Source organism: Geotrypetes seraphini, chromosome 9, assembly GCF_902459505.1.
Source record: "Geotrypetes seraphini chromosome 9, aGeoSer1.1, whole genome shotgun sequence".
In the NCBI taxonomy this organism is placed as follows: Eukaryota; Metazoa; Chordata; class Amphibia; order Gymnophiona; family Dermophiidae; genus Geotrypetes; species Geotrypetes seraphini.
Window position 1 is genome coordinate 98825662 of NC_047092.1, and position 22537 is coordinate 98848198.

At 45.8% G+C, this 22537-nt stretch overlaps 1 protein-coding gene across 9 annotated transcripts in view; it reads left to right on the forward strand.

Annotated features, from left to right (window-relative positions):
- YEATS2 (YEATS domain containing 2) overlaps positions 1–22537 on the forward strand; it is a 1675245-nt gene that overhangs the window by 1239982 nt on the left and 412726 nt on the right. For 7 of the 9 annotated variants that reach the window (XM_033957686.1, XM_033957691.1, XM_033957692.1 and 4 more), the window contains one exon: positions 7742–7915. The exons of the other annotated variants lie outside the window; for them this stretch is intronic. In XM_033957686.1, coding sequence (XP_033813577.1) covers positions 7742–7915 — 174 coding nt within the window. The remainder of the gene's footprint in view (positions 1–7741; positions 7916–22537) is intronic. 9 annotated transcript variants of the gene reach the window in all.

Here is a 22537-nt window from a genome sequence, read left to right on the forward strand (position 1 = left end):
AGCTGGTGTTGGATTGTCAACTTCAAACAGAACCAGTTGACGCTGTCTCAAACCTTGGAGTATCTGGGCCTTCTCTTCTGCACCCGGCAGGGTAGTGTGTTTCTTCCTGAGCCACGCAGTCAGAAACCTCAGCAGCAGAACAGAGATCTCCTGAACCTTCCAGTTCCCATGCCCTGACATTATCTATAGGTGCTGTCCCCTAGGCCAGTGCACACATGCACTCTCTACAGGAGTCCCTCCTCTTTCAATGGTTTCCACAATGCCATCCCTTTCAGATGTTGCTCCCCTGGACAGCACCAGAATTCAAAAGTTTGTGCTGGTGGCTTCAGGGCGAGTCTTTACCCCAGGGCAAGTTTCTTTGAATCTTAGAATGGTTAACTCTTATGACAGATCGCAGCCTGTCGGGATGGGGGGATCACTGTGGGGACTGCTCCATTCAGAGGCAGTGGTCTCCTCGTCAGTGGTGTTGATCAATCAGTCATTTGGATCTTCAGGCAATTCGAAAGGCGTTACTTACTTCAGCCTACTCTGGAAGGAACAGCAGTGCAAGTGTTCTCAGACAATGCCATGGCCAAGGGGCCAGGAGGCTCGCATACTGTTTCGCTGAGTGGAGTTATCTGCCTTTCTCAGTTGCGCATGTTGCAGGAGTTGACAGACTTCCTCAGTTGACAAGTCTTTGACCCAGGAGAATGGTCCCTCTCTCAATCTAATCTTACAGCACTGGGGTCCCCAGATGAACTTGATGGTGTCAGTAAAGAACTTGAGGGTCAGGTGTTTGTTCAGTCATCGAACAGTGTGCGAAAACTTAGGGGGTCTGGGCACCTTTGTTTAGTCCTGGCCACCTCACAAGCTCCTGTATGTGGCCCCTCTATGTCCTCCGGTTGTTTGGGTCATCCGCCGAATAGTGATGCAACTCAGCACTGTGATTCAAGTTGCTCTGGACTGGTCTCGTTGTTCATGGTTTGCGAATCTCATTAGTCTTCAGCGGGACAGGAAGCTCAGGCTCCCTATCCCTATAACCTTCTTGGTCAGGGCCTGGTGCCCATGGAGAATCCACAGCGCTTTTGTCTTCCAGCATGGTTCTTGAGTGCTCAGCTTTACTGAAGCGTGGTTCTTCAGATGTAGTCCTCTTGACACTTTTGTGGTGACAGAAACCTTCTACTATGGCTTCTTATGCCAAAGACTGGAATGCTTTCCAACAGTGGTGTGCTAAAGACCAGGTGGAGCCTTTGAAGGCTCCCTTTTTGGTGGTCCTGGCTTTTCTTCCAGTGGGCCTAGAGAAGGGAATAACAGTGGCCTCCCTTTCTCCATGCAGGAGTTGTTCTCCTTACTGTACCTTCCTTTCTACCAAAGGTGGTTTCCGCCTTCCATGTCAACCAGGAGGTTCATTTGCCTGCGTTTCATTCCACACAATCGGAATGAAAGGATCTGATCTTGTTCAAGCTGGATATCAGAGTCTTGCTTCACTATCTGGAGAGGACTAATTAAGTTTCAAGTTTTGTTTAAAATTTGATAAAAACGTGCTTAAAAAATTTCTAAGCAATTTACATAATTAAAAATGGTCATATAATAATATAAGAGACAGACATAAACAATGACTAACTTGAAGCTTGGGTAAAAGGGTAGAACTACAATTGAATTTAAAAAGAGGAACAAATAAGGGGAAAACATTTAGGGGAGGGATAAGAGCTGCCTAAAATAAGGCTGTATTTTGAACATTGCAGAACAATCACTGTGTTGAATAAAGTTTCATCGTTTTTATTATCTTATTTATCAAAAGCGTCAATGTAGATTTCCGGCTGTCTGATCACCTCTTTGTCCTGACTGCTGCACCTCGCTGTGGTCAGCCGGTGTCCAAGTCTTCAATCACTCAAAGGATTCACCAGGCCATTTCTGCAACTTTCATCGCCCGTGGCAAGCAGCTGCCAATTTCTCTTAAGGCTCACTTGACTAGACGTCTTGCTTCATCATGAGCGTAGTCTCTCGTGATTCATCCAAATGAAATTTGCAGGGCAGCTACTTGGTCCTCGGTTTATATTTTTACTTGCTCTGCTGCCCTTTTTAGGACCTCGGTGTTGAGGGCAGGCTCTTCTGTCCCTCCATAGCTGCTACCATTGCTTTGGTACGTCACTTAGCATATGAAATCCAGAAGGGACTTAACAGAATAGAAGATTAGGTTTTTACGTTCGATGATCTTTCTGAACCGGAAATGGTTTTCAAGGGTGATGATGTGGAGGAACTGAAAGAAATCTTGGTGAATCTGAAAGATGTACTAAGCCAAATCAACAAGTTAAAAAGTGATAAATCACCTGGACCGAATGGTATATATCCCAGGGCACTAAAAGAACTCAAATATGAAATTGCTGACCTGCTGTTAGTAATCTGTAATCTGTCGCTAAAATCGTCTGTAGTACCTGAAGATTGGAGGGTGGTCAATGTTATGCCGATTTTTAAAAAGGGCTCCAGGGGAGATCCTGGAAATTACAGACTGGGAAACCTATCTTCAGTGCTGGGCAAAATGGTAGAAACGATTATAAACAATAAAATTGTGAAACACGTAGACAAACATGATTTAATGAGATGGAGTCAGCATGAGTTCAGCCGAGGAAGATTTTGCCTCACCAATTTGCTTGACTTCTTTGAAGGTATGAATAAACATGTGAATAATGGTGATCCGGTTGATATAGTGTATCTAGATTTTCAGAAAGCTTTTGATAAAGTTCCTCACGAGAGGCTCCTGAGAAAATTAAAGTGTCATGGGATAGGTGGCAAAGTTCAGTTGTGGATTAGGATAGAAAATAGAGGGTAGGGTTAAATGGTCATTTTTCGCAATGAAGGAGAGTAAACAGTGGAGTGCCGCAGGGGTCTGTACTGGGTCCGGTGCTATTTAACTTGTTTATAAATGTTCTGGAAATTGGAACGATGAGTGAGGTGATTAAATTTGCAGATGACACTAAACTGTTCAAAGTTGTTAAAATGCATGCAGATTGTGAAAAATTGCAGGTGGACCATAGGAAATTGGAAGACTTGGCATCCAAATGGCAGATGAAATTTAATGTGGACAAATGCAAAGTGATGCACATTGGGAAGAATAACTTGAATCACAGTTACCGGATGCTAGGGTCCATCTTGGGAATTAGCGCTGAAGAAAAGGATCTGGGTATCATTCTAGACAATACGATGAAACCTTCCGCCGAATGTGCGATGACGGTCAAAAAGACAAACAGGATGCTAGAAATTATTAAAAAAGGGATGGTTAACATGACTAAGAATGTTATAATGCCCCTGTATCGCTCCATGGTGTGACCTCATCTGGAGTGTTGTGTTCAATTTTGGTCTCCTTATCTCAAGAAAGATATAGTGACGGAAAGGAGGAAATAGCGGAACTACTACAGCAAGTCTATAATCTATCCCTGGAAACATCTGTGCTACGAATCTGATATAAAACAATTTAAAACTAAATTGAAAACATTTCTATTCCAAGATGCTTTCGGATAATAATTGCCCTTTTAAGGGCTGAATTTAAATTTAAATTTCTGCTACTTTTTACCTAACCTATTGTCTTATCCTTCAATGTCTCACCTTTTCTATATCAATTGTAGTTCTTCCCTACTATCCCATTGTTGTGTAGTCTGTACATCTTTGACTTTTATCTATTAATCCCTGTTTTTATACGTTCTTATGCATTTTATTATTTGTTTTTATGTAATTTTATATTGTTAACCGCTTAGAAACCAGAATAAGCGGTCTAAAAAATATTTTAATAAACTTGAAACTTGAACAGGCGTGATCCCAGAGGATTGGAAGATAGCCAATGTTACGCCCATCTTTAAAAAGGGATCCAGAGGTGACCTGGGGAACTACAGACCGGTAAGTCTGACCTCAGTTCCAGGAAAAATGGAGGAAGCACTGATAAAAGATAGCATCAAGGAGCATCTACAAAGGAATAAACTCATGATAACAAGCCAATATGGCTTCTGCAGGAGAAGATTGTGCCTAACGAACTTATTGCACTTCTTTGAAGGAATTAACAAACGGATGGACAAAGGGGATCCTATAGACATTGTATACTTAGACTTCCAAAAAGCCTTTGACAAGGTACCCCATGAACGCCTACTTCGGAAACTGAAGAACCATGGGGTGGAAGGAAATGTACACAGATGGATCAGGGATTGGTTGGCGGGTAGGAAGCAGAGGGTAGGAGTGAAGGGCCACTAGACTGGAGGAGGGTCACAAGTGGTGTTCCACAGGGGTCGGTGCTTGGACCGCTGCTATTCAATTCATTCATAAATGGTGAAGGGTATGGAGAAACTGGAATATGAGGATCGACTTAAAACACTGGGATTGTTCTCCCTTGAGAAGAGGAGACTGCGTGGGGATATGATCGAGACCTTCAAAATACTGAAAGGAATCGACAAAATAGAGCAGAGATTATTTACATTGTCCAATTTGACACGGACAAGAGGACATGAAATGAAGCTAAGGGGGGACAAGTTCAGGACTAATATCAGGAAGTTCTGCTTCACACAGAGAGTGGTTGACATCTGGAATACTCTCCCAGAGGAGATTATTGCGGAATCGACAGTCCTAGGCTTCAAAAGCAAACTAGATTCATATCTCCTTGAGAGAGGCATATAAAGATATGGTTATCTATAAAATAAGCCAGGTGTATACCTGGCAGGGCCTCCGCGTGTGCGGATCGCCGGACTTGATGGACCGAAGGTCTGATCCGGAGATGGCGCTTCTTATGTTCTTATGTTCTTATGATCTAGAAACAGGGACGAAGTGCGAAATAATAAATTTGCAGATGACACCAAACTATTTAATGGGGCTAGGACTAAAGAGGAATGCGAAGATTTACAAAGGGACCTGAACAAACTAGGGGAGTGGGCGACGAAATGGCAGATGAAGTTCAATGTAGAGAAATGCACATGGGAAACAGAAACCTGAGGTACAGCTTACAAGTTATTGAGTGAGAGTACCCAAGAAAGGGACTTTGGGGTATTAGTGGACAAGACAATGAAGCCGTCGGCACAATGCACAGCGGCCGCTAAGAAAGCAAATACAATGCTAGGTATAATCAAGAAGGGTATTACAACCAGAACAAAATAAGTTATCCTTCCGTTGTATCGGGCAATGGTGCGTCCGCATCTGGAGTACTGCGTCCAATATTGATCGCCGTACCTAAAGAAGGATATGGCGATACTCGAGAGGGTTCAGAAGAAAGCGACACGTTTGATTAAAGGTATGGAAAACCTTTCATATGTTGAAAGACTGGAGAAACTGGGGCTCTTTTCCCTGAATAAGCAGAGACTTAGAGGGGATATGATTGAGACTTATAAGATCATGAAGGGCATAGAGAAAGTGGAGAGGGACAGATTCTTCAAACTTTTGAAAACCACAAGAACAAGAGGGCATTCAGAAAAATTAAAAGGGGACAGATTCAGAACCAATGCTAGGAAGTTCTTGTGGACACCTGGAATGTGCTCCCAGAGGGTGTGATAGGACAGGGTACGGTATTGGAGTTCAAGAAGAGATTGGACAACTTTCTGAAGGAAAAGGGTATAGATAGAGGGTTACGTACAGGTCTGGACCTGATGGGCCGCTGCGTGAGCGGACTGCTGGGCATGAAGGATCTCTGGTCTGACCCAGCAGAGGCACTGCTTATGTTCTTATGATGCTAGAAAAGGTTTGAAGAGGAGCGACCAAGATGATAAAGGGGATAGAACTCTTCTCATACAAGGAAAGACTAAAACAGTTAGGGTTCTTCAGCTTAGAAAAGAGACAGCTGTGGGGAGATATGATTAAAGTCTACAAAATCCTGAGTGGAATAGAACGGGTTCAAGTGAATCGATTTTTCACTCTGTCAAAAATTACAAAGATTAGGTGACACTCGATGAAGTTACAGAGAAATACTTTTAAAACCAATAGGAGTCAATTTTTTTTTCACTCAAAGAATAGTTAAGCTCTGGAATGTGTTGCCAGAGGTTGTGGTAAGAGCGGATAGCATAGCTGGTTTTAAGAAAGGTTTGGACAAGTTCCTGGAGGAAACGTCCATAGTCTGTTATTAAGAAAGACATGGGGGAAGCCACTGCGTGCCCTGGATCGGTAGCATGGATGTTGCTACTCCTTGTGTTTTGGCCAGGTACTGGTGGTGTGATCTGGATTGGCCACCTTGAGAATGGGCTACTGGGCTTGATGGACCATTGGTCTGACCCAGTAAGGCTATTCTTATGTTCTTATACTGCTGTTGGTTCTTCTGGGTTGGCATTGGGCTCATCAGCCCCACCCTGCCTTTTCGGGACTGCTCTGTTACGTCCCACTTGTCCCGGAATAAGGTGGGATTGTACAAGAACTAAAGATTAGGTTCTTACCTTTGCTAATCTTCTGTCTTGTAAATCCTCACTTTATTCCGCGAACCCACCCTATATGTGCTGATTTGCAATTGTCTTTCTTCCTTACAAGTACAGGTAAGCTGGGTTTCTGACCAGCCTTTATGGAGTGCCATCAAACTGGGCTTAGCTCTTCATCTAGGGGGGGGTCCCTAGTTCGGGTGCCCCCTCTGTCAGTGCAGGCTGTGTCTCCCTTTAGCACTGTTTTGTCATTCAGGTTTTCAATGTTTCATAACTTGTTATTCGTTTGCATTGTTGTTGCATTTGTTTATATGAGCAGAATTGATTTGCTTGTTGGGAAGTTCCCCCGTTCCTCTCTCTTTTTCTTTTCCTCTACAGATGTTCCTGGCTGCTTTAAGACTGACTGGAGCAGGAGCATGCTCAGTGGTAAGGTGTGAGGGGGAGGGGATAAAAGCTTCAAAGGTTTTGAGACTTCCTACAGATCCCTGGCAGGAGGAGGGAAATAACCTACTGGTCCCGGAATAAAGTGAGGATTTGCAAGAAAGAAGAATAGCAAAGGTAAGAACCTAATTTGTCATTCTTTCTTACCTTCATGGCCAATCCCAACCTAGGGCTTAATTATAGAAAAATAGCTCCTTCCTTCCTTCCAACTAAACTCTGCAATGGTCAGACCACATTTAGAATACTGTGTCCAACACTGGTCTCCATACCTTAAGAAGGATATAACTCTGCTGGAGAGGGTGCAGAGACTAGCCACGAAACTTGTCAGAGGTATGGAGAATTTGAGCTACAAAAAACGCCTCAGAAAACTGGGACTGTTCACCCTCGAAAAGAGAAGACTGCGTGGAGATTTGATAGAGACTTTTAAAATATTAAAAGGATTTGACAAAATAGACCAGGAAGCAGCATTACTGACATTTTCACATGTGACACGGACAAGAGGTCATAGCCTGAAACTGAGTGGCAGCAGGTTCAGGACAAATGTCAGGAAGTTCTGTTTCACACAGCGAGTGGTGGGTGCTTGGAATACTCTCCCAGTGGAGGTTGTGGCAGAAACTACTGTTCTGGGTTTCAAGCGCAAGTTGGATGCACACCTTCTTGCAAATCATATCGGGGGATACGGGAAATCCGGGTCTCCAATAAGGAGCACCTAACTGGGCCTCCGCGTGTGCAGATCGCCGGACTAGATGAACCTAGGTCTGATCCGGCAAAGGCGTTTCTTATGTTCTTATGTTCTTAATGTTTAGGTCAAGCTAAAGGGGACAGGAGCAATTTCCATTTACTTCTGTCCCAGTGACTGCCTATACCAATACTTTATTCTCCTTTAATGTTCAGTGTTCACCATACTCTTAACTACAGATTTTTTATTTATTTATTTTTTTTTTTAGACAACAGGTGGAGAGACATCAGTGCTGAAAGTATCTGATGGTACACAGAAGTCTGTGGTTGCTACCTCACAGCTCGCCAAAGCTGGGCCCACTATGTTGACAGTGACTGGAGGAGTCATTACTACAGCCAGCAGTACTACTGCAGTGCTTTCTGCGAATGGACTCAGGCAACAGGTAGAAAGCACTAGTTTTATAACATGGGAATTCATAATTAATTTTGTAATCTACAACACCTGTTCTAGTGCGACCAACATTTTATTTCTGAACCTTTGGGTAGGCAATTCCTTCTCATGAAAATTCTTGTAGAGAGCTTCATTAGCATTATTTTGCTCTGCCTCCCATCCCTCTGGGCTGTCCTCCAATTCCTCTGTTGTCTCTCTCTCTACAAGCAAAATGGTGGGAGCCTTTCTTTTCTGCTCGTGTTTATTTTTCAATTAAATTTGGGTTTTTGCTGTTTGTGGAGCTTTTTGGTGCTGCAAAGGATCCCAATCTTGGGGCATCTCTGGCTGCAGAAGAGTACAGACTCTGAGGTCAAGGATTTGCTTTCAAAGGGCAGACTGCTTTGCAGTTCATCCACTTGGACAGCCTGCAGTAAAAGTTTGGGGGCTTAGGGACCAATCCCTTGGGAGCAAGGTTCCCCCTAGGTTCATCCTTAAGCACATACTGAGTGGCTCCATGGTGGTTTATCCAAGACCGAGGCCACCTGCTTTCCCCCCCCCCACCCCGTTTGCATGAGTGAGGTCGGGTGGGGTTGAGATGTCCGGCCAATTCATTGGGACCGAGAGGCAGATGACACAAGCAGTCTGGATTCCAGGCTTTTTGAGGCAGAAGTTCTCTCTGTAAGCTATTTGCAGCTTCAGCACTTGCAGTTCCTAGCACACAGAATGGTATAGTGAGAAACAGACTGACAGCCTGAAAACCAAAATTGGAGTGGGTTCTCAGGTCAGAGTCAAGTTCCTCCATCTCTAAAACCTCCAAATCACTAGTTTTTGGACCCCAGTGTAACTCCCCGGGATGTTTTTGGTACTAAAATTCCTGCAGCCGCGGCTTCTTGTATTTCCCAGTTTGAAAATAAAAATCTCTATCTGCCTCAAAACACCTTGATTTTGCTTTAAAACAGGTGTGATGGACTCCTTAGGCCAGGATACCTTGAATTAATGCCAAATTTGTGATGGATGGCCATTTGAGGATCATCTGTGTCCCACATGCGTGGCATGTGAGGGAGGTGGAGCCATTGGCTTACCCTTCACTAGTCCCTCAGGGGGTATTAGTGCCGTGTGAGGGACAGGGAAAATGTCCAGGTTTGAGCCGGGGAGCAATACAAGTTAGTCCTCATCAAAGCGCAGCCGTGATACTGCTGCAAAACCCCAGAAAGGAGCTCATGAGTGTCCATAGGAGCTGTCTGGATGTCCTGGAAAGGAGTTTCCCCCTGAATTCATCAATATGATGTTTGAATCATATGATTAATAAGGGCTGCATGGAATCCTTGGGGAAAGTGGTCATGCTGGTGCTAGGGTTTCCCCCCTCCCCCAAGAGCCCAATTCCCCAGCAACAGGGCCATGTGCAGGATGGAGAGGTCCTGTCTCAGGAAGACTGGGATTAAGAGGGCTCTATTTCAATGCTTTTACGAGTCGGAATCCTCTATAGCAGGAGAAGCTGCTTCATTTCTAGTGAGGCCGGATCCAGATCTGGTGGAGGCCCTGATCTCAGAGAGGACTCGACTATGTGCAGGCTGTTTAAGCTTTCAGTACTTTTGGAGGTGATCATGGAATCCCTCCAGGAATTAAAGATAGAGATTCCACCATCAAGTTCCAAGTTCTCAAGTTTTATTTAAAATTTGATGAATCGCTTAATTTTAATACAAAGCGATGATCAAATCTAAAAAATTAATATATCACCAAATTCGGGGAAACAGTGTCAATAATATAGACAAATCACCAAACAGAACCGAAAGAGAAGTGGAGGAGGAAATACAATATATGATAGTAAATGAGATGAGTATGGATATAACAATAGTGAGAGAAATTAAAAAAAAAAAAAAAAATATATATATATATATATATCTAGCTGGAATTAAAAAGAATGATCTTACTTTAAAAAACTACCAGTCAAAAGCATCTTTAAAAAGAAAGTATTTTAACTTGCTTTTAAACCTATCAATAAGATGTTCTTCCTTTTGTGTATTGGGAGGGAATTCCACAGTTGCAGAGTGACTGAAAAAATATATTGCCTCCGAGTATTAATGGATTTGAGAGAGGGAATAACCAGCAGATGTTGGTCATTAGATCTAAGTGATCGGGCGGGGGCATAGGGTATTAAGACTCGGTCAATAAAGGCAGGAGTTTTATAAAGAATTGATTTAAGGCTTAGTAGACATATCTTGTATGTTATTTGATGTGCCACCGGGAGCCAATGAGATTTCTTGAGGAGTGGTGAGACACATGGTCAAATTTCTTTGCTTTCCGTATGAGTCTAATCAAGGCATTTTGAATAAGTTGTAAGCATCTAATTTATTTAAGGGAAATTCCTGTGCACAAGGCATTACAGTAGTTAATTCTAGAAATGAGTAATGAATAGATTAATATATTAAGAGATTGGGTTCTAACCATTTTGAAACTGAATGGATTTGTCGTAGTATGAAGAATGTGGATTTGACTATGCTGCTAATATGTTCATGAAAAGATAGTTTCTGATCAAAAATGACCCTCACTATCTTGATGGAAGTAACTGCTTGGAGAGTGATGCCTACTAAAGTAATGGGAGAATGAAGTTTAAGTCCTTCTTTCCAAGGAAAGAGCATTACGTTAGTCTTATTGACGTTAAGCTCCATCCGATTTATATCAAGCCAGTGATGAATTTGTCTGAGTTTCACAATAATGGATTGAATTTCTGTGGGGTTCTCAGGATCAAGAGGATGAAGAAGCTGGATGTTGTCTGCTTATGAACCACATACAAGCACAGACCTTACAAAAATGCTCACAATTGGAAGGTCCTGTAGGGGCCACTTTGGGTGGCCAAACCCATGGCCGATGGATGCTGAATTTAACCAGCTATTTGTTCCATCAAAAGTGGTTATCAAGCATACCTCCCTTCCCAGTGAAGGTGGCATGGTATTAAAGGATGCCCAAACTGCAGGCTAGATTTTGTTCATAAGCTCTTTGAGGCTGGGACCTCAGGTTTAAAAGCATCTGCATTGGTGTATTTTGTCACCCAAGCTTGCCAATTAAAGTTGACCTGTGATATGAAGGCAATTACTGGGAGGGATCACTAGTTTCTAACGACCAGTAAAATCATCAAGTTTGCAGATGACACCAATCTAGGTCGGGCAATCAGGTCACAAAAGGACAGCGAAGAGCTCCAGAGAGATTTGAACCAACTAGAAAGATGGGGAGAAAACTGGCAGATGAAATTTAATATAGAGAAATGCAAAGTGATGCATAAAAAACAAGGAGCACAAATATAAAATGTTAGGTGTAAAATTGGATAAGTGCGAGCAAGAAAAGGACCTGGGGATGCTAATAGACAGGACCCTGAAACCGTCGGCTCAATGCGCAGCGGTGGCTAAGAAGGCAAACAGGATGTTGGGCATGATAAAGAAGGATATCACGAGTAGATCAGAGGATGTCATAATGCCGCTCTATAGAGCAATGGTCAGACCACACTTGGAATACTGTATCCAACACTGGTCTCCCTAATTAAAGAAGGATATAGCAATACTGGAGAGGGTGCAGAGGAGAGCAACAAAGCTAGTTAAAAATATGGAGAACTTGAGCTACAATGAACGCCTCGGAAAACTGGGATTGTTCACCCTCGAGAAGAGAAGAATGTGCGGGGATCTGATAGAGACTTTTAAAATACTAAAAGGAATCGACAAAATAGAGCAAGAAACAACTCGGACAAAAGGTCATGGACTGAAACTGAAGGGAGACAGGACCAGGACAAATGTCAGAAAATACTATTTCACACAGCGAGTGGTGGACGCCTGGAATGCACTCCCGGAAGAGGTTGTGGCGGAAACTACCATTCTAGGATTTAAGGGCAAGTTGGACGCACATCTTCTTGCAAGACACATTGAGGGATACGAGTGACCAAGGTTCTCGTCGGGGAACACCTAGCTGAGCTTCCGCCGGTGCGGACCACCGGAATAGATAGACCCACAGTCTGATCCGGTGCGGGCATTTCTTATGTTCTTAATGTTTGGGATGGTGCAACCTCATCTGGAGTATTGCATTCAATTCTGGTCTCCTTATCTCAAATAATAATAATAACAGTTTATATACCGCAGGGTCATGAAGTTCTATGCGGTTTACAATGATTAGAAAGATGCTACAAATTGAGTGGAACATACATAGTTAGAGATTGGTGGCTAATAGTTTAAGGAGTCAGTTTTTATGGTAGAGATTGAGATGGGAGAGATTGTACAGATTCATTACCTAGGTACTTCAAGAACAGGTATGTTTTTAGGTGTTTCCTGAATTCACCATAGTTATTTGCTTGTATAATCAGTTTTTCCAGGTCTTTGCCCCATAAGGCTGCTTGATAAGATAGAACAGTGTTCTTCAACCTTTTTACACCCGTGGACCGGCAGAAAAAAAGAATTATTTTGTGGACCGGCAAACTACTAGGACTAAAATTTAAAAACCCCGTTTCTGCCCCATATCCGCGAGTCGGTCCCCACAAATCATCTGATCCCATCCGCACAAACCTCAGTTATGATTTTATATTGAATGTATTTTATTAAAGTATAAAAAGAAACAATATTCTGTACAATTGTCATTTTATAAATACAAATAATTCAGAGCAGGATCAACAAAACCCCTGTCTCCCCTCCCCTTCACATATATCCCCTCTACTATCAAGAAAACTGAACAAGCCAAATTATTACAGAATGCTACACAGAAATATCATGCTAACAGAATACTGCAGTCACACATGACAGGAATAGTTTTAGGGGAGTGCAACTAGGGCAACTGCCCCCTGGTCAGAGAGCGCCCTAAGCCAGCTGGAAGCTAATGAAGCACTGCCTGGGCTTTGCAGTCCCCAGTTATGTCTAACACCAGCTCTAACAGGATATATATTTTAAATCTGATATATTCTAATCACAAAATAGAAATAAAATTATTTTTTTCTACCTTTTGTCGTCTCTGGTTTCTGCTTTCAATTTTCTTTTCACTCTCTTCCTTCCAGCGTCTGCCCTCTCTGTCTCTTCAATCCAGCATCTGCCTCTTCCATTCACTGTCTGTCCTCTCCCCCTTCCATATGGTATCTGTCTTCTTTCTATGCCCCTCTCCCCTTTCCATCCAGCTTGTGCCCCCTCTCTCCTTTTTATATGATTCATTCCAGCTTCACTGCTCTCTTCATTTTTATCTCTCCTACACCAGATCTATCATCGTTGTCCCTCTCTGCTTATTTTTCTGCTGACCCCTTCCTATCATCAATCTCTCTACTTTCTCATGCCTGTGTCTCCCCTTCCCCTCCTCTAATCTCTCTGCCAGCTGTTTCCTTCCTTTTTTCCTTCTCCCTTCCCTCCTCCTCCTGTCCAGCAGTAATTCTCTTCCCTCCCCTCCCAGCAGCATCTCTCCTTCTCCCTCTCCAGTAGCAGCTGTCCTTTTTTCCTTGCCCAGCAGCTTCCCAGATTGCTTTCCCTCCTCCCCTCCCAGAAGCATCTCTCCTTCTCCCTCTTCAGTAGCAGCTGTCCTTTTTTTCCTTGCCCAGCAGCTTCCCAGATTCCTTTCCCTCCTCCCCTCCCAGCAGCATCTCTCCTTCTCCCTCTCCAGTAGCAGCTATCCTTTTTTTCCTTGCCCAGCAGCTTCCCAGATTCCTTTCCCTCCTCCCCTCCCTGCAGCATCTCTCCTTCTCCCTCTCCAGTAGCAGCTGTCCCTTTTTTCCCTTGCCCAGTAGCTTCCCAGATTCATTGCCCTCCTCCCCTCCCAGCAGCATCTCTCCTTCTTCCTCTCCAGTAGCAGCTGTCCCTTTTTTTCCTTCCCCAGCAGCTTCCCAGATTCCTTTCCCTCCTCTCCTCCCAGCAGCATCTCTCTTTCTCCCTCTCCAGTAGCAGCTGTCCCTTTGTTCCCCTGCTCAGCAGCTTCCCAGACTCTGATAGTGGTTTTCTCCCCTCCCAGCAGCTCTTCTTACATCCCAGCGCAGCGATTCACGAAGGCAGCCTCGGGTCCTTTGTTGGGTCGCGCCGCATCTGAGGAAAGAGGAAGTTGCATCATCAGAGGCAGCCGCGATTCAGCAAAAGCCCCGAGGCTGCCTTCGTTAATCGCTGTGCTGGGAAGTAAAGGAGAGCTGCAGAGAGGGGAGAAAGCCACTGTCGGAGGCTCCCCAAGATCTCTCCGGCCCAGCGCACGCTTCACATGTTGATCTTGCCGGCCCTGCGCGGACCGGCAAAAATTTCCTGCGGACCGGTTCCTCTAGCCGATGGGGAGATGAACTTCAGGTGTGTACTAGAGAGTTGCACAGGGACAGAAATCCCACCCATCCCCACCCGTCCCCGCCAAAGTCCCACCCGTCCCCGCGAGGAATCCCCTCCGTCCCCACCCGTCCCCGCGAGGAATCACCTCCATCCCCACCCGTCCCCGCGAGGAATCCCCTCCGTCCCCACCCGTCCCTATAAACTACAGAAATAGTTATTTCATTTAATTATGCTACTGAATTAAAGGCTCTGGTAGAAACCCATTTACAAATAAGTAAAAAACTTTATTAATTTGGAAATATTAATTGGGAAGAATACATACTTTGTAAACGGGTTTCTACCAGAGCCTCTAATGTTTATAAATTTTTTATCAACACAACTAATATACTACTTTATCCTAAAGCAAAAAAAATAAAAAATGAAATAGAATTTTTTTCCTACCTTTGTTGCCTGGTTTCTGCTTTCCTCATGTTCTCATTCAGTTTCTTCCATCCACTATCTCTCTTCTCTCTGTGTCTTCCATTTGCTCTGTTACTGTGCCTCTCCCTTTCTCCCCCCTTCCAAATTGGTCTGGCACCTATCTTCTTCCCTCCGCTCCCCCCAAAGTCTGGCATATCTGTCTTCTTCCCTGCCAGCGTCTTACCCCCCTTTCTCTCTTCCCCATTTCCTTTCAGCGTCCTTATCCCCCCATCTTCCCCATGTCCTGTCAGCGCCCTTCTTCCCCCTCTGTCTTCCCCATGTGCTTTCAGTGTCCTTCTCCCCTCCTCTGTCTTCCATATGTCCTTTCAGCGTCTTTCTCCCCCCATCTTCCCCATGTCCTTTTAGCGTCCTTCTCCACCCCTTTGTCTTCCCCAGTGCTTTCAGCGTCCTTCTCCCCCCTCAGTTTTACCTTAAGCGTCTTTTCCTCTCCACTCCACCTATCCTCCTTTTCTCCCTCCCTGCCCCTTACCTTTGTGGCGCTTCCCCGCCCGACTGACAACAGAACAGGCCTGGTCCGACAAACCTCCCTGCCCTGTAGCTGCGAATCTAAATTACCTTCTTACAGCAGTTGGAGTATTGAACTGCTGTAAGAAAGTAATTTTGATTTGCGGCTACAGGGCAAGGAGGTTTGTCGGACCGGGCCTGTTGTCGGTCGGTCGGAGGAAGCACCACAAAGGTAAGGGGACCTGGCCGGCTGTGCTTTGCTTAAGCCCTCCCTCCGACGTCAGCGCTGACATCGTGGAAGACTTCCGTTCCGATCGGCTGTATGCTGCGGCAGGGCAGGTAGGGAGAAGATGAGCCTCGCATCCAACCCCGCAGGAACCCTGCGACCCTCAGAGGCGTCCCCATGGGATCCCCGCGACCCGAAACAGTTTGCAAAGATCGCTAGCACCGCGATCTTGCCTGCAGGCTGCTCCTCAAAGGTAAACGTTGCAGGAAGGCTAGGGAGGAAGCCGGACACCAGTGAAAGGCCAGGGGGAACACGCAGGCCTTCCGGGGGGAGGGTGAGCAGTCCTTCAGGGTGGAGGGTGGGACAAGCCTTCAAGGGGGACAGGCAGGCCTTCAGGGGTGGGATGCAGGGCTTTAAGTGGGGACAGGCCTTCAAGGGGGGAAACAAGCTTTCAAGGGGAGGAGACAGGCCTTCAAGGTGGGGACAGGCCTTCAGGAATGGTGGCACAGGGTTTCAGGGGGGATAGACCTTCAGGGGAGGAGTAACCTGGTGTAGAAGTACACGAAGTGAGGGAGGGAGGGAAGGGGGGGGTTCAAAGAGAGCTAAAAAACGAAATAGCGGAGCCATTTCGACAGATATGCAACCTATCCTTAAAAACCGGTGAGATCCCAGAGGATTGGAAAATAGCAAATGTCACACCCATCTTCAAGAAGGGCGCAAGAGGAGACCCGGGAAACTACAGGCCGGTAAGCCTGACCTCAGTCCCGGGAAAGATGATGGAGGCACTGATCAAAGACAGCATCTGTGAGCACATCGAAAAAAATGGGCAGCTAAAACCGAGTCAACACGGCTTCTGCAAGGGTAGGTCATGCCTCACTAACTTATTGTACTTCTTTGAGGGGGTGAGCAGTCAGGTGGATAAAGGGGAATCTATAGACATCATTTACCTTGACTTCCAAAAAGCCTTCGACAAGGTGCCACACGAGAGACTGCTTAAAAAGATATGGAACCACGGGGTACAAGGGGAGGTCCACTGATGGATCAAGGTCTGGCTGGCAAACAGGAAGCAGAGGGTTGGCGTAAAGGGCCACTACTCAGACTGGAAAGGGGTCACGAGCGGAGTTCCGCAGGGGTCGGTGCTGGGACCGCTCCTGTTCAATATCTACATAAACGACCTAGAGGCGGGAATCAAGTGTGAGGTCATTAAATTTGCAGATGACACCAAACTATGCAGCAGGGCTCAAACCAGGGAAGACTGCGAAGATCTTCAAAAGGATCTAACACAGCTGGAAAAGTGGGCCGAAAAATGGCAGATGAGCTTCAACGTGGGGAAATGCAAGGTCATGCACGTGGGGAAAAAGAACCCGATGTTCACATACAAAATGGGGGGAACATCACTAGGGGTCAGCAACCTGGAGAGAGACCTGGGAGTGATGGTAGATGCAACACTGAAGGCATCAGCACAATGCGCCACGGCCTCAAGGAAAGCAAACAGAATGTTGGGTATCATTAAGAAGGGTATTACAACCAGGACGAAAGAAGTCATCATGCCGCTATATCGTGCAATGGTGCGGCCGCACCTGGAGTACTGCGTCCAGTACTGGTCACCGTACCTCAAGAAAGACATGGCGGTACTTGAGGGAGTACAAAGAAGAGCAACTAGACTGATAAAGGGAATGGAAAAACTTCCATATATCGAAAGATTGAAGCAGTTGGGACTTTTCTCCCTGGAGAAGCGAAGACTTAGAGGAGACATGATAGAAACCTTCAAGATCCTGAAGGGCATAGAAAAAGTAGACAGGGACAGATTTTTCAAATTAAGGGGCGCCACAAGTACAAGGGGGCACTCGGAGAAATTGAAAGGGGACAGGTTTAGAACAAACGCTAGGAAGTTCTTTTTCACTCAGAGGGTGGTGGATACGTGGAACGCGCTTCCAGAGGCTGTTGTAGACAAGAAAACATTAAATGGTTTCAAAGAAGGTTTGGATAGATTCCTAGAAGAAAAAGGGATTGAGGGGTATAGATAGGTATAGACCATTGCTCAGGAAATGGGCCTGATGGGCCGCCGCGGGAGCGGACCGCTGAGCAGGATGGACCTAGGGTCTGCCTCAGCGGAGGCAACTTCTTATGTTCTTATGTTCTTATGTGTATGCCGGACTTTGGGGGGGAAGAAATAACAGGTCTAAAAATAGAGTAGAGGGAGAGAGATGATGGACAATGGGATTTATGGAGGGAAGGAACAGAAAGGGAGAGAAGTTGGACACAAGGGATGGTGTGGAGGGGAGATAGAGATACTGGATAGGAGTTTAGTTGGGAAAAGAAAGGGAGAGATGGTGGACCCTGGGTTGGTGGGGAAGGAGGGAGAGATGCTGGATGAAAGGGTAGTTGAGAAAATATGAATCTGTGGATGGAGACAAAAAAAAGGAAAGATGCCAGACCTCCGGAGGAGAGATGGGAAATGGAAGGGGAGGACAGACATGGCAGATGGATGGTTAGCACGGAGAAAGAAGGAGACTCTGGCAAGCAAGTTATCCGAAGACAACCAGAGCCTGGGACCAACAAGATTTGAATACTGACTAGACAACAAAAGGTAGAAAAACTAATTTTATTTTCTGTTTTGTGATTACAATATGTCAGATTTGAAATGTGTATCCTGCCAGAGCTGGTGTTAGACTGCAAACGTGAGCTAGGATTTAACAGAGAGAGGAAAAGTCCTTTTTGTTTTTTATTTTGTTTACACCACAGCGCCAGTGTGATTAGGAGAATCCAAACGGGGTGAAGAAGCTATAAAATAAACCCACCAGGATGTTTGGAGAAAAAAAAAAACTCACCCAATTGGGCAGGAAAATCGAATCGAAAAACCAATTCAATAGGCTGAATCAAATAAAAAATTTTTTCCTGAATCGGGCAGCACTAGTGGAGAGACTATCTCAACAAAGGAGTCACTGTAATGTGTTGAGAGAGTGGGTCACAAGATTGCTGCCACTGAGATGCCAGGGTACACTGAGGAATTCGGAGATGAAGTCTGGCAAAAGGAGTCACGTGAACTATAGAGGCATGTGACAGAAGAACCATCACGTGTCTTGCCGAGATTGACGTGAGGGAAGACACTTGTTGACAAAGATGAATGAGGCAGGAATGCTCTGAGTTGAACAGTGTCCAGGATGGCTCCAATAAACTGTAGAGTTTGGGAGGGGTGTAGCTGGGACTTTGGAAAGATGATTTCGAACCTAAGACTTTGGAGAAACGAAATAGCCCTTTGGGTCACTACAATAACCCCTTGTTGCGACAAGGCTTTGATGAGCCAGTCATCCAGATATGGAAAGACTTGAAGACCCTGCATCCACAGGGCTGCAGCTACCACCACTAGACATTTTGTGAAGACTCTGGGAGATGATGCTAGTCTGAAAGGGAGGACTCTGTATTGGAGAGAAGATTCCCCACCCGAAATCTTAGGAATCTGCGAGAGGCTGAATGAATTGGAATAACTCATATTCCAAAACATTCAGCCTCTCTCAGATTCCTAAGATTTCAGGTGGGGAATCTTCATCTCCAATAGCCTCTTTGAGATCTAAGGAGCATAACCAATCTTCTTGATCCATCAGGGGGATACAGGGTTAGAAGAGAGAGCATTCAAAACTTTTCTTTGACAAGAAATTTGTTAAGAGCTTTGAGGTCCAGGATAGGTAGCAAATCCCCTGTCTTCTTTGGCACCAGAAAGTAATGGGAATAAAAATCCATGTCCCGTTGGGCCAAGGGAACCTCTTCAATGGCATGGAGGCGAAGAAGAGTCTGAGCCTCCTGAAGAAGGGGAAGTTGCGGCACATTGGAAGGAAACTGTTTTGGAGGGAGATCTGGTGGAATTTGAAGAAATTGGAACAAGTAACCCTCTCTGATGATGGTGAGAACCCAGAGGTCTGACGTAATCTGCTCCCACTGTTGGTAAAAATGATGGAGGCGACCTCCTATGGGGAGAACAGAAGACTTATGCATGAAGATTGATGTTATGCTCAGATTTATATTGTCAAAAAGGCTGTGTAGACTTAGCTACAGCAGGAGTCTGGGGTTTTTGATGACGTTGCTTCTTTTTTTATTTTTAAACATATGTTTATTAACAGTGAAGCAACACATACAGTCAGGCGGCAATAACTCCAGAGCATACAAGCAAATATCACAATATATATTGAAACAACTGGCAAATTCAAAACCAACCAGAAACATCAGGAATTCTGAAGGAATCCGTAAACAGGAAATACAAGGAAAATTCCCACCTGAAGTCTGTGCAAACTCCACCTATTTTTACTTACCCCCGAAAATAACAAAGTAGACATTCCCCAAGCCCAACTCAAAAATCCATGCACACCAAGCACACACATAGCAGCAACAGGTACACCCCCATACTCACTCACCCCCCCCAAGCAAGCAAGCGTCCCCCCTCCCCCCCACTCCAAGATAGAAGAGCTGTCAAAAAATAAAGAAAAAGGCCTACAGAAGGAAAGTAGAAGGAGAAGTAGAAGGTCACCCATTTGAGCAGAGGACTCCCGAGAACCCCCATAAGGGGATCCTTGCCTCGGGACTAGAAACCCAAAACTGTCCATCACGGGGGCACTGGCTCCGGAGCAGAGACTGAGCGCAACAAGCTTTCCCACAAAGCCACATAATATCTTTTATCATAGTTGGAAGAGCCCACATGCCATTGACGTTCAAAAGTGGCCATGTCCCACAATTTGGCATGCCACAGCGCAATGGGAGGAAGGGCCTCAGAAATCCAGCTAGAAAGAATTACTTTCTTAACCACTAGGAATACATTATAGAGGAAGTGCCGCTGGGGGGCAGACAAACCCTGTTCAAAGCGGCTCCTGCAACCCTAGAAGTAAGACCCCATAGTCCCACTCCACCGACCGCTGAAGGATAGCTTCCAGCATGGGCAGCACCTCCCTCCAGAGGGTAATTTTAGAGCAATCCAAAAAAGAGTGGAGGTACGTACCCGGCTGGCATTTGCATTTAACACAAGAGGCATCATCCCAGAGTCCCAAACTGGCTCCCCGCTGTCGAGTTAAGTAATATCGGTGCAGGAGTTTAAATTGAGTGTCCTGGTACTCAACAGATTTAGTGAAAGCAAACAGGGTGGCAAAACACTCCTGAAATCGATGCTCATCAATAGATACACCCAGATCGCCCTGCCAGACCTCTGTCACTCTGGAAATCCCATCAGTGGGACTCGAGAGCTTCAATAGTTTATACCAGTGTGAAAGCTTATTCATAGAATCCGGGGTGGAGAGAAATTGAGTGTCGAGCCTCCCAAACGACCACGCTCCAGGACAGTGGGTACGTTCTGCCTCCCAGTAATGGCGGACCTGAAAATAGGAAAACAAAAAGTGATTGGGGAGGTCCCAGGTCCGCTGAACCTGAGTAAAAGAGGGAAAAGTCTGGGGATCCAATTCAAGCAACTGCGCCATGACCATACAACCCCGAGACGCCCAGCGGAATTCCCCCAGCCAGGTTGAAAGTTGGAGTTACCCAAGAAACAAAGGAAGGGAGACACCGCGGTGCTAAGCCCCTGTCGTCGCCTCCACCAACGCCAGGCCTGCCGTAATGGCCACATAAATTGCAGTTGAACTCTATACCGGTGAGAGGGATCGGATTGGGAGTGGAGCAAATTCATGAACTGAAAAGGGTGAGTCCAACCCTCCACCCATCCCGGCAGAGAGTATCGTTCACACCCCGAGTACCCTTAATGTATCCAACGCAGGAGCGCAGCCACATTGTAGAGACGAATGTCAGGGACATTCAGCCCACCATCAGACTTATCCAACATCAGTTTCTCCATGCTAATTCGCGGAGCCTTGGAGCACCAAATAAACTTGTAGATAATCGACTTGAATTTGAGTTCTTCTCTGCGACGCAACCAAATCGGTATGGTCTGCAAGGGGTATAACAGTTTCGGAAGCATGACCATTTTGACTAGCGCTATCCTGCCCATCAGACCCAACAGCAAATCCTTCCAACGCTGACAAAGCTTGCCTATCTCCTCCAGAGGCCGCAGAACATTTTCCGCATATAGGACGGAAGACTGTGTGCTTAAGAAGACACCCAGATACCGCATAGGCGCCGCCTTGGGCGGAATAGCCAAGAGCGCGTGCCATGGCTCCGGTGGGCCCCCAGACAGCAGTAAAAGTTCCGACTTAGAGCAGTTAACTTGAAGTCCAGAAAGCACCCCAAAAGCCCTCACCACTGCAAGAGCCCGATCCAGATGAATGGGAGCCTGATCCAAATACAAAAGGATATAATCCGCGAACAAGCTGATTTTGCACTCATGGCCTCCCACTCTCACCCCCCGGATATGGTCACACCCTCTAATTTTGATGGCTAAGGGCTCCATGGCCAGCAAGAATAGTAAAGGGGACAGTGGGCAGCCCTGCCGAGTGCCCCGCTCAAGGCCAAAACGAGCTGTCAAACACCCATTGATTAATAAGCGAGCCTGCGGTTCAACATACAAAGCCTTCACCCAAGCCAGAAAGGAGTCCCGAAATCCATACTGCTGCAAAGTCCAAAAGAGATATTCCCAGGAGATGCTGTCAAACGCCTTTTCCATGTCCAATCCCGCGATAGCTGAATGGCCCCATCTCCCCGCATGAATCCGAATAGCTCCCAACACTTTCATCAAATTCATGGAAGCATAGTGGCCTGGAACAAAACCCACCAGGTCATGGTGAATAAGGTCGGGCAAAACGGAGTTCAGCCTACACGCTAAGGTAGCCGCCAACAGCTTAATGTCCTGGTCTAAGAGAGAGATGGGCCGATACGAACTCACCAATGCATGGTCCTTGCCCGGTTTCGGCAGTAAAACCACATGAGCAAGGTTATCGGGAAACACGGCATCGCCCGCAGACACTCCATTATACAGGGCGCACAAGGGCGGAGCCACCAAATCCTGGAGAATTCTATAATATTCTGGACCTAAACCGTCAGGGCCCGGTGCCTTTGCCAAGGTAAGGGAGCGGATACCCCGCAAAATTTCCTCCTTCGTAAGCGGAGCATTTAAGGCCTGTAGCTGCGAGGGCTCAAGACCCGGAAGCCAGAGATAAGAGAAAAAAGATAGCAAAGCCTCTCGATCCAAGGGACTTGCTGCGTACAGCTTCGAGTAAAAAGAAACAAATTGTTCCTCTATTTGCTGAGCTGTGGTGTACTCGGTACCCCGGGCATCCTTAATGGATGTAATAACTTG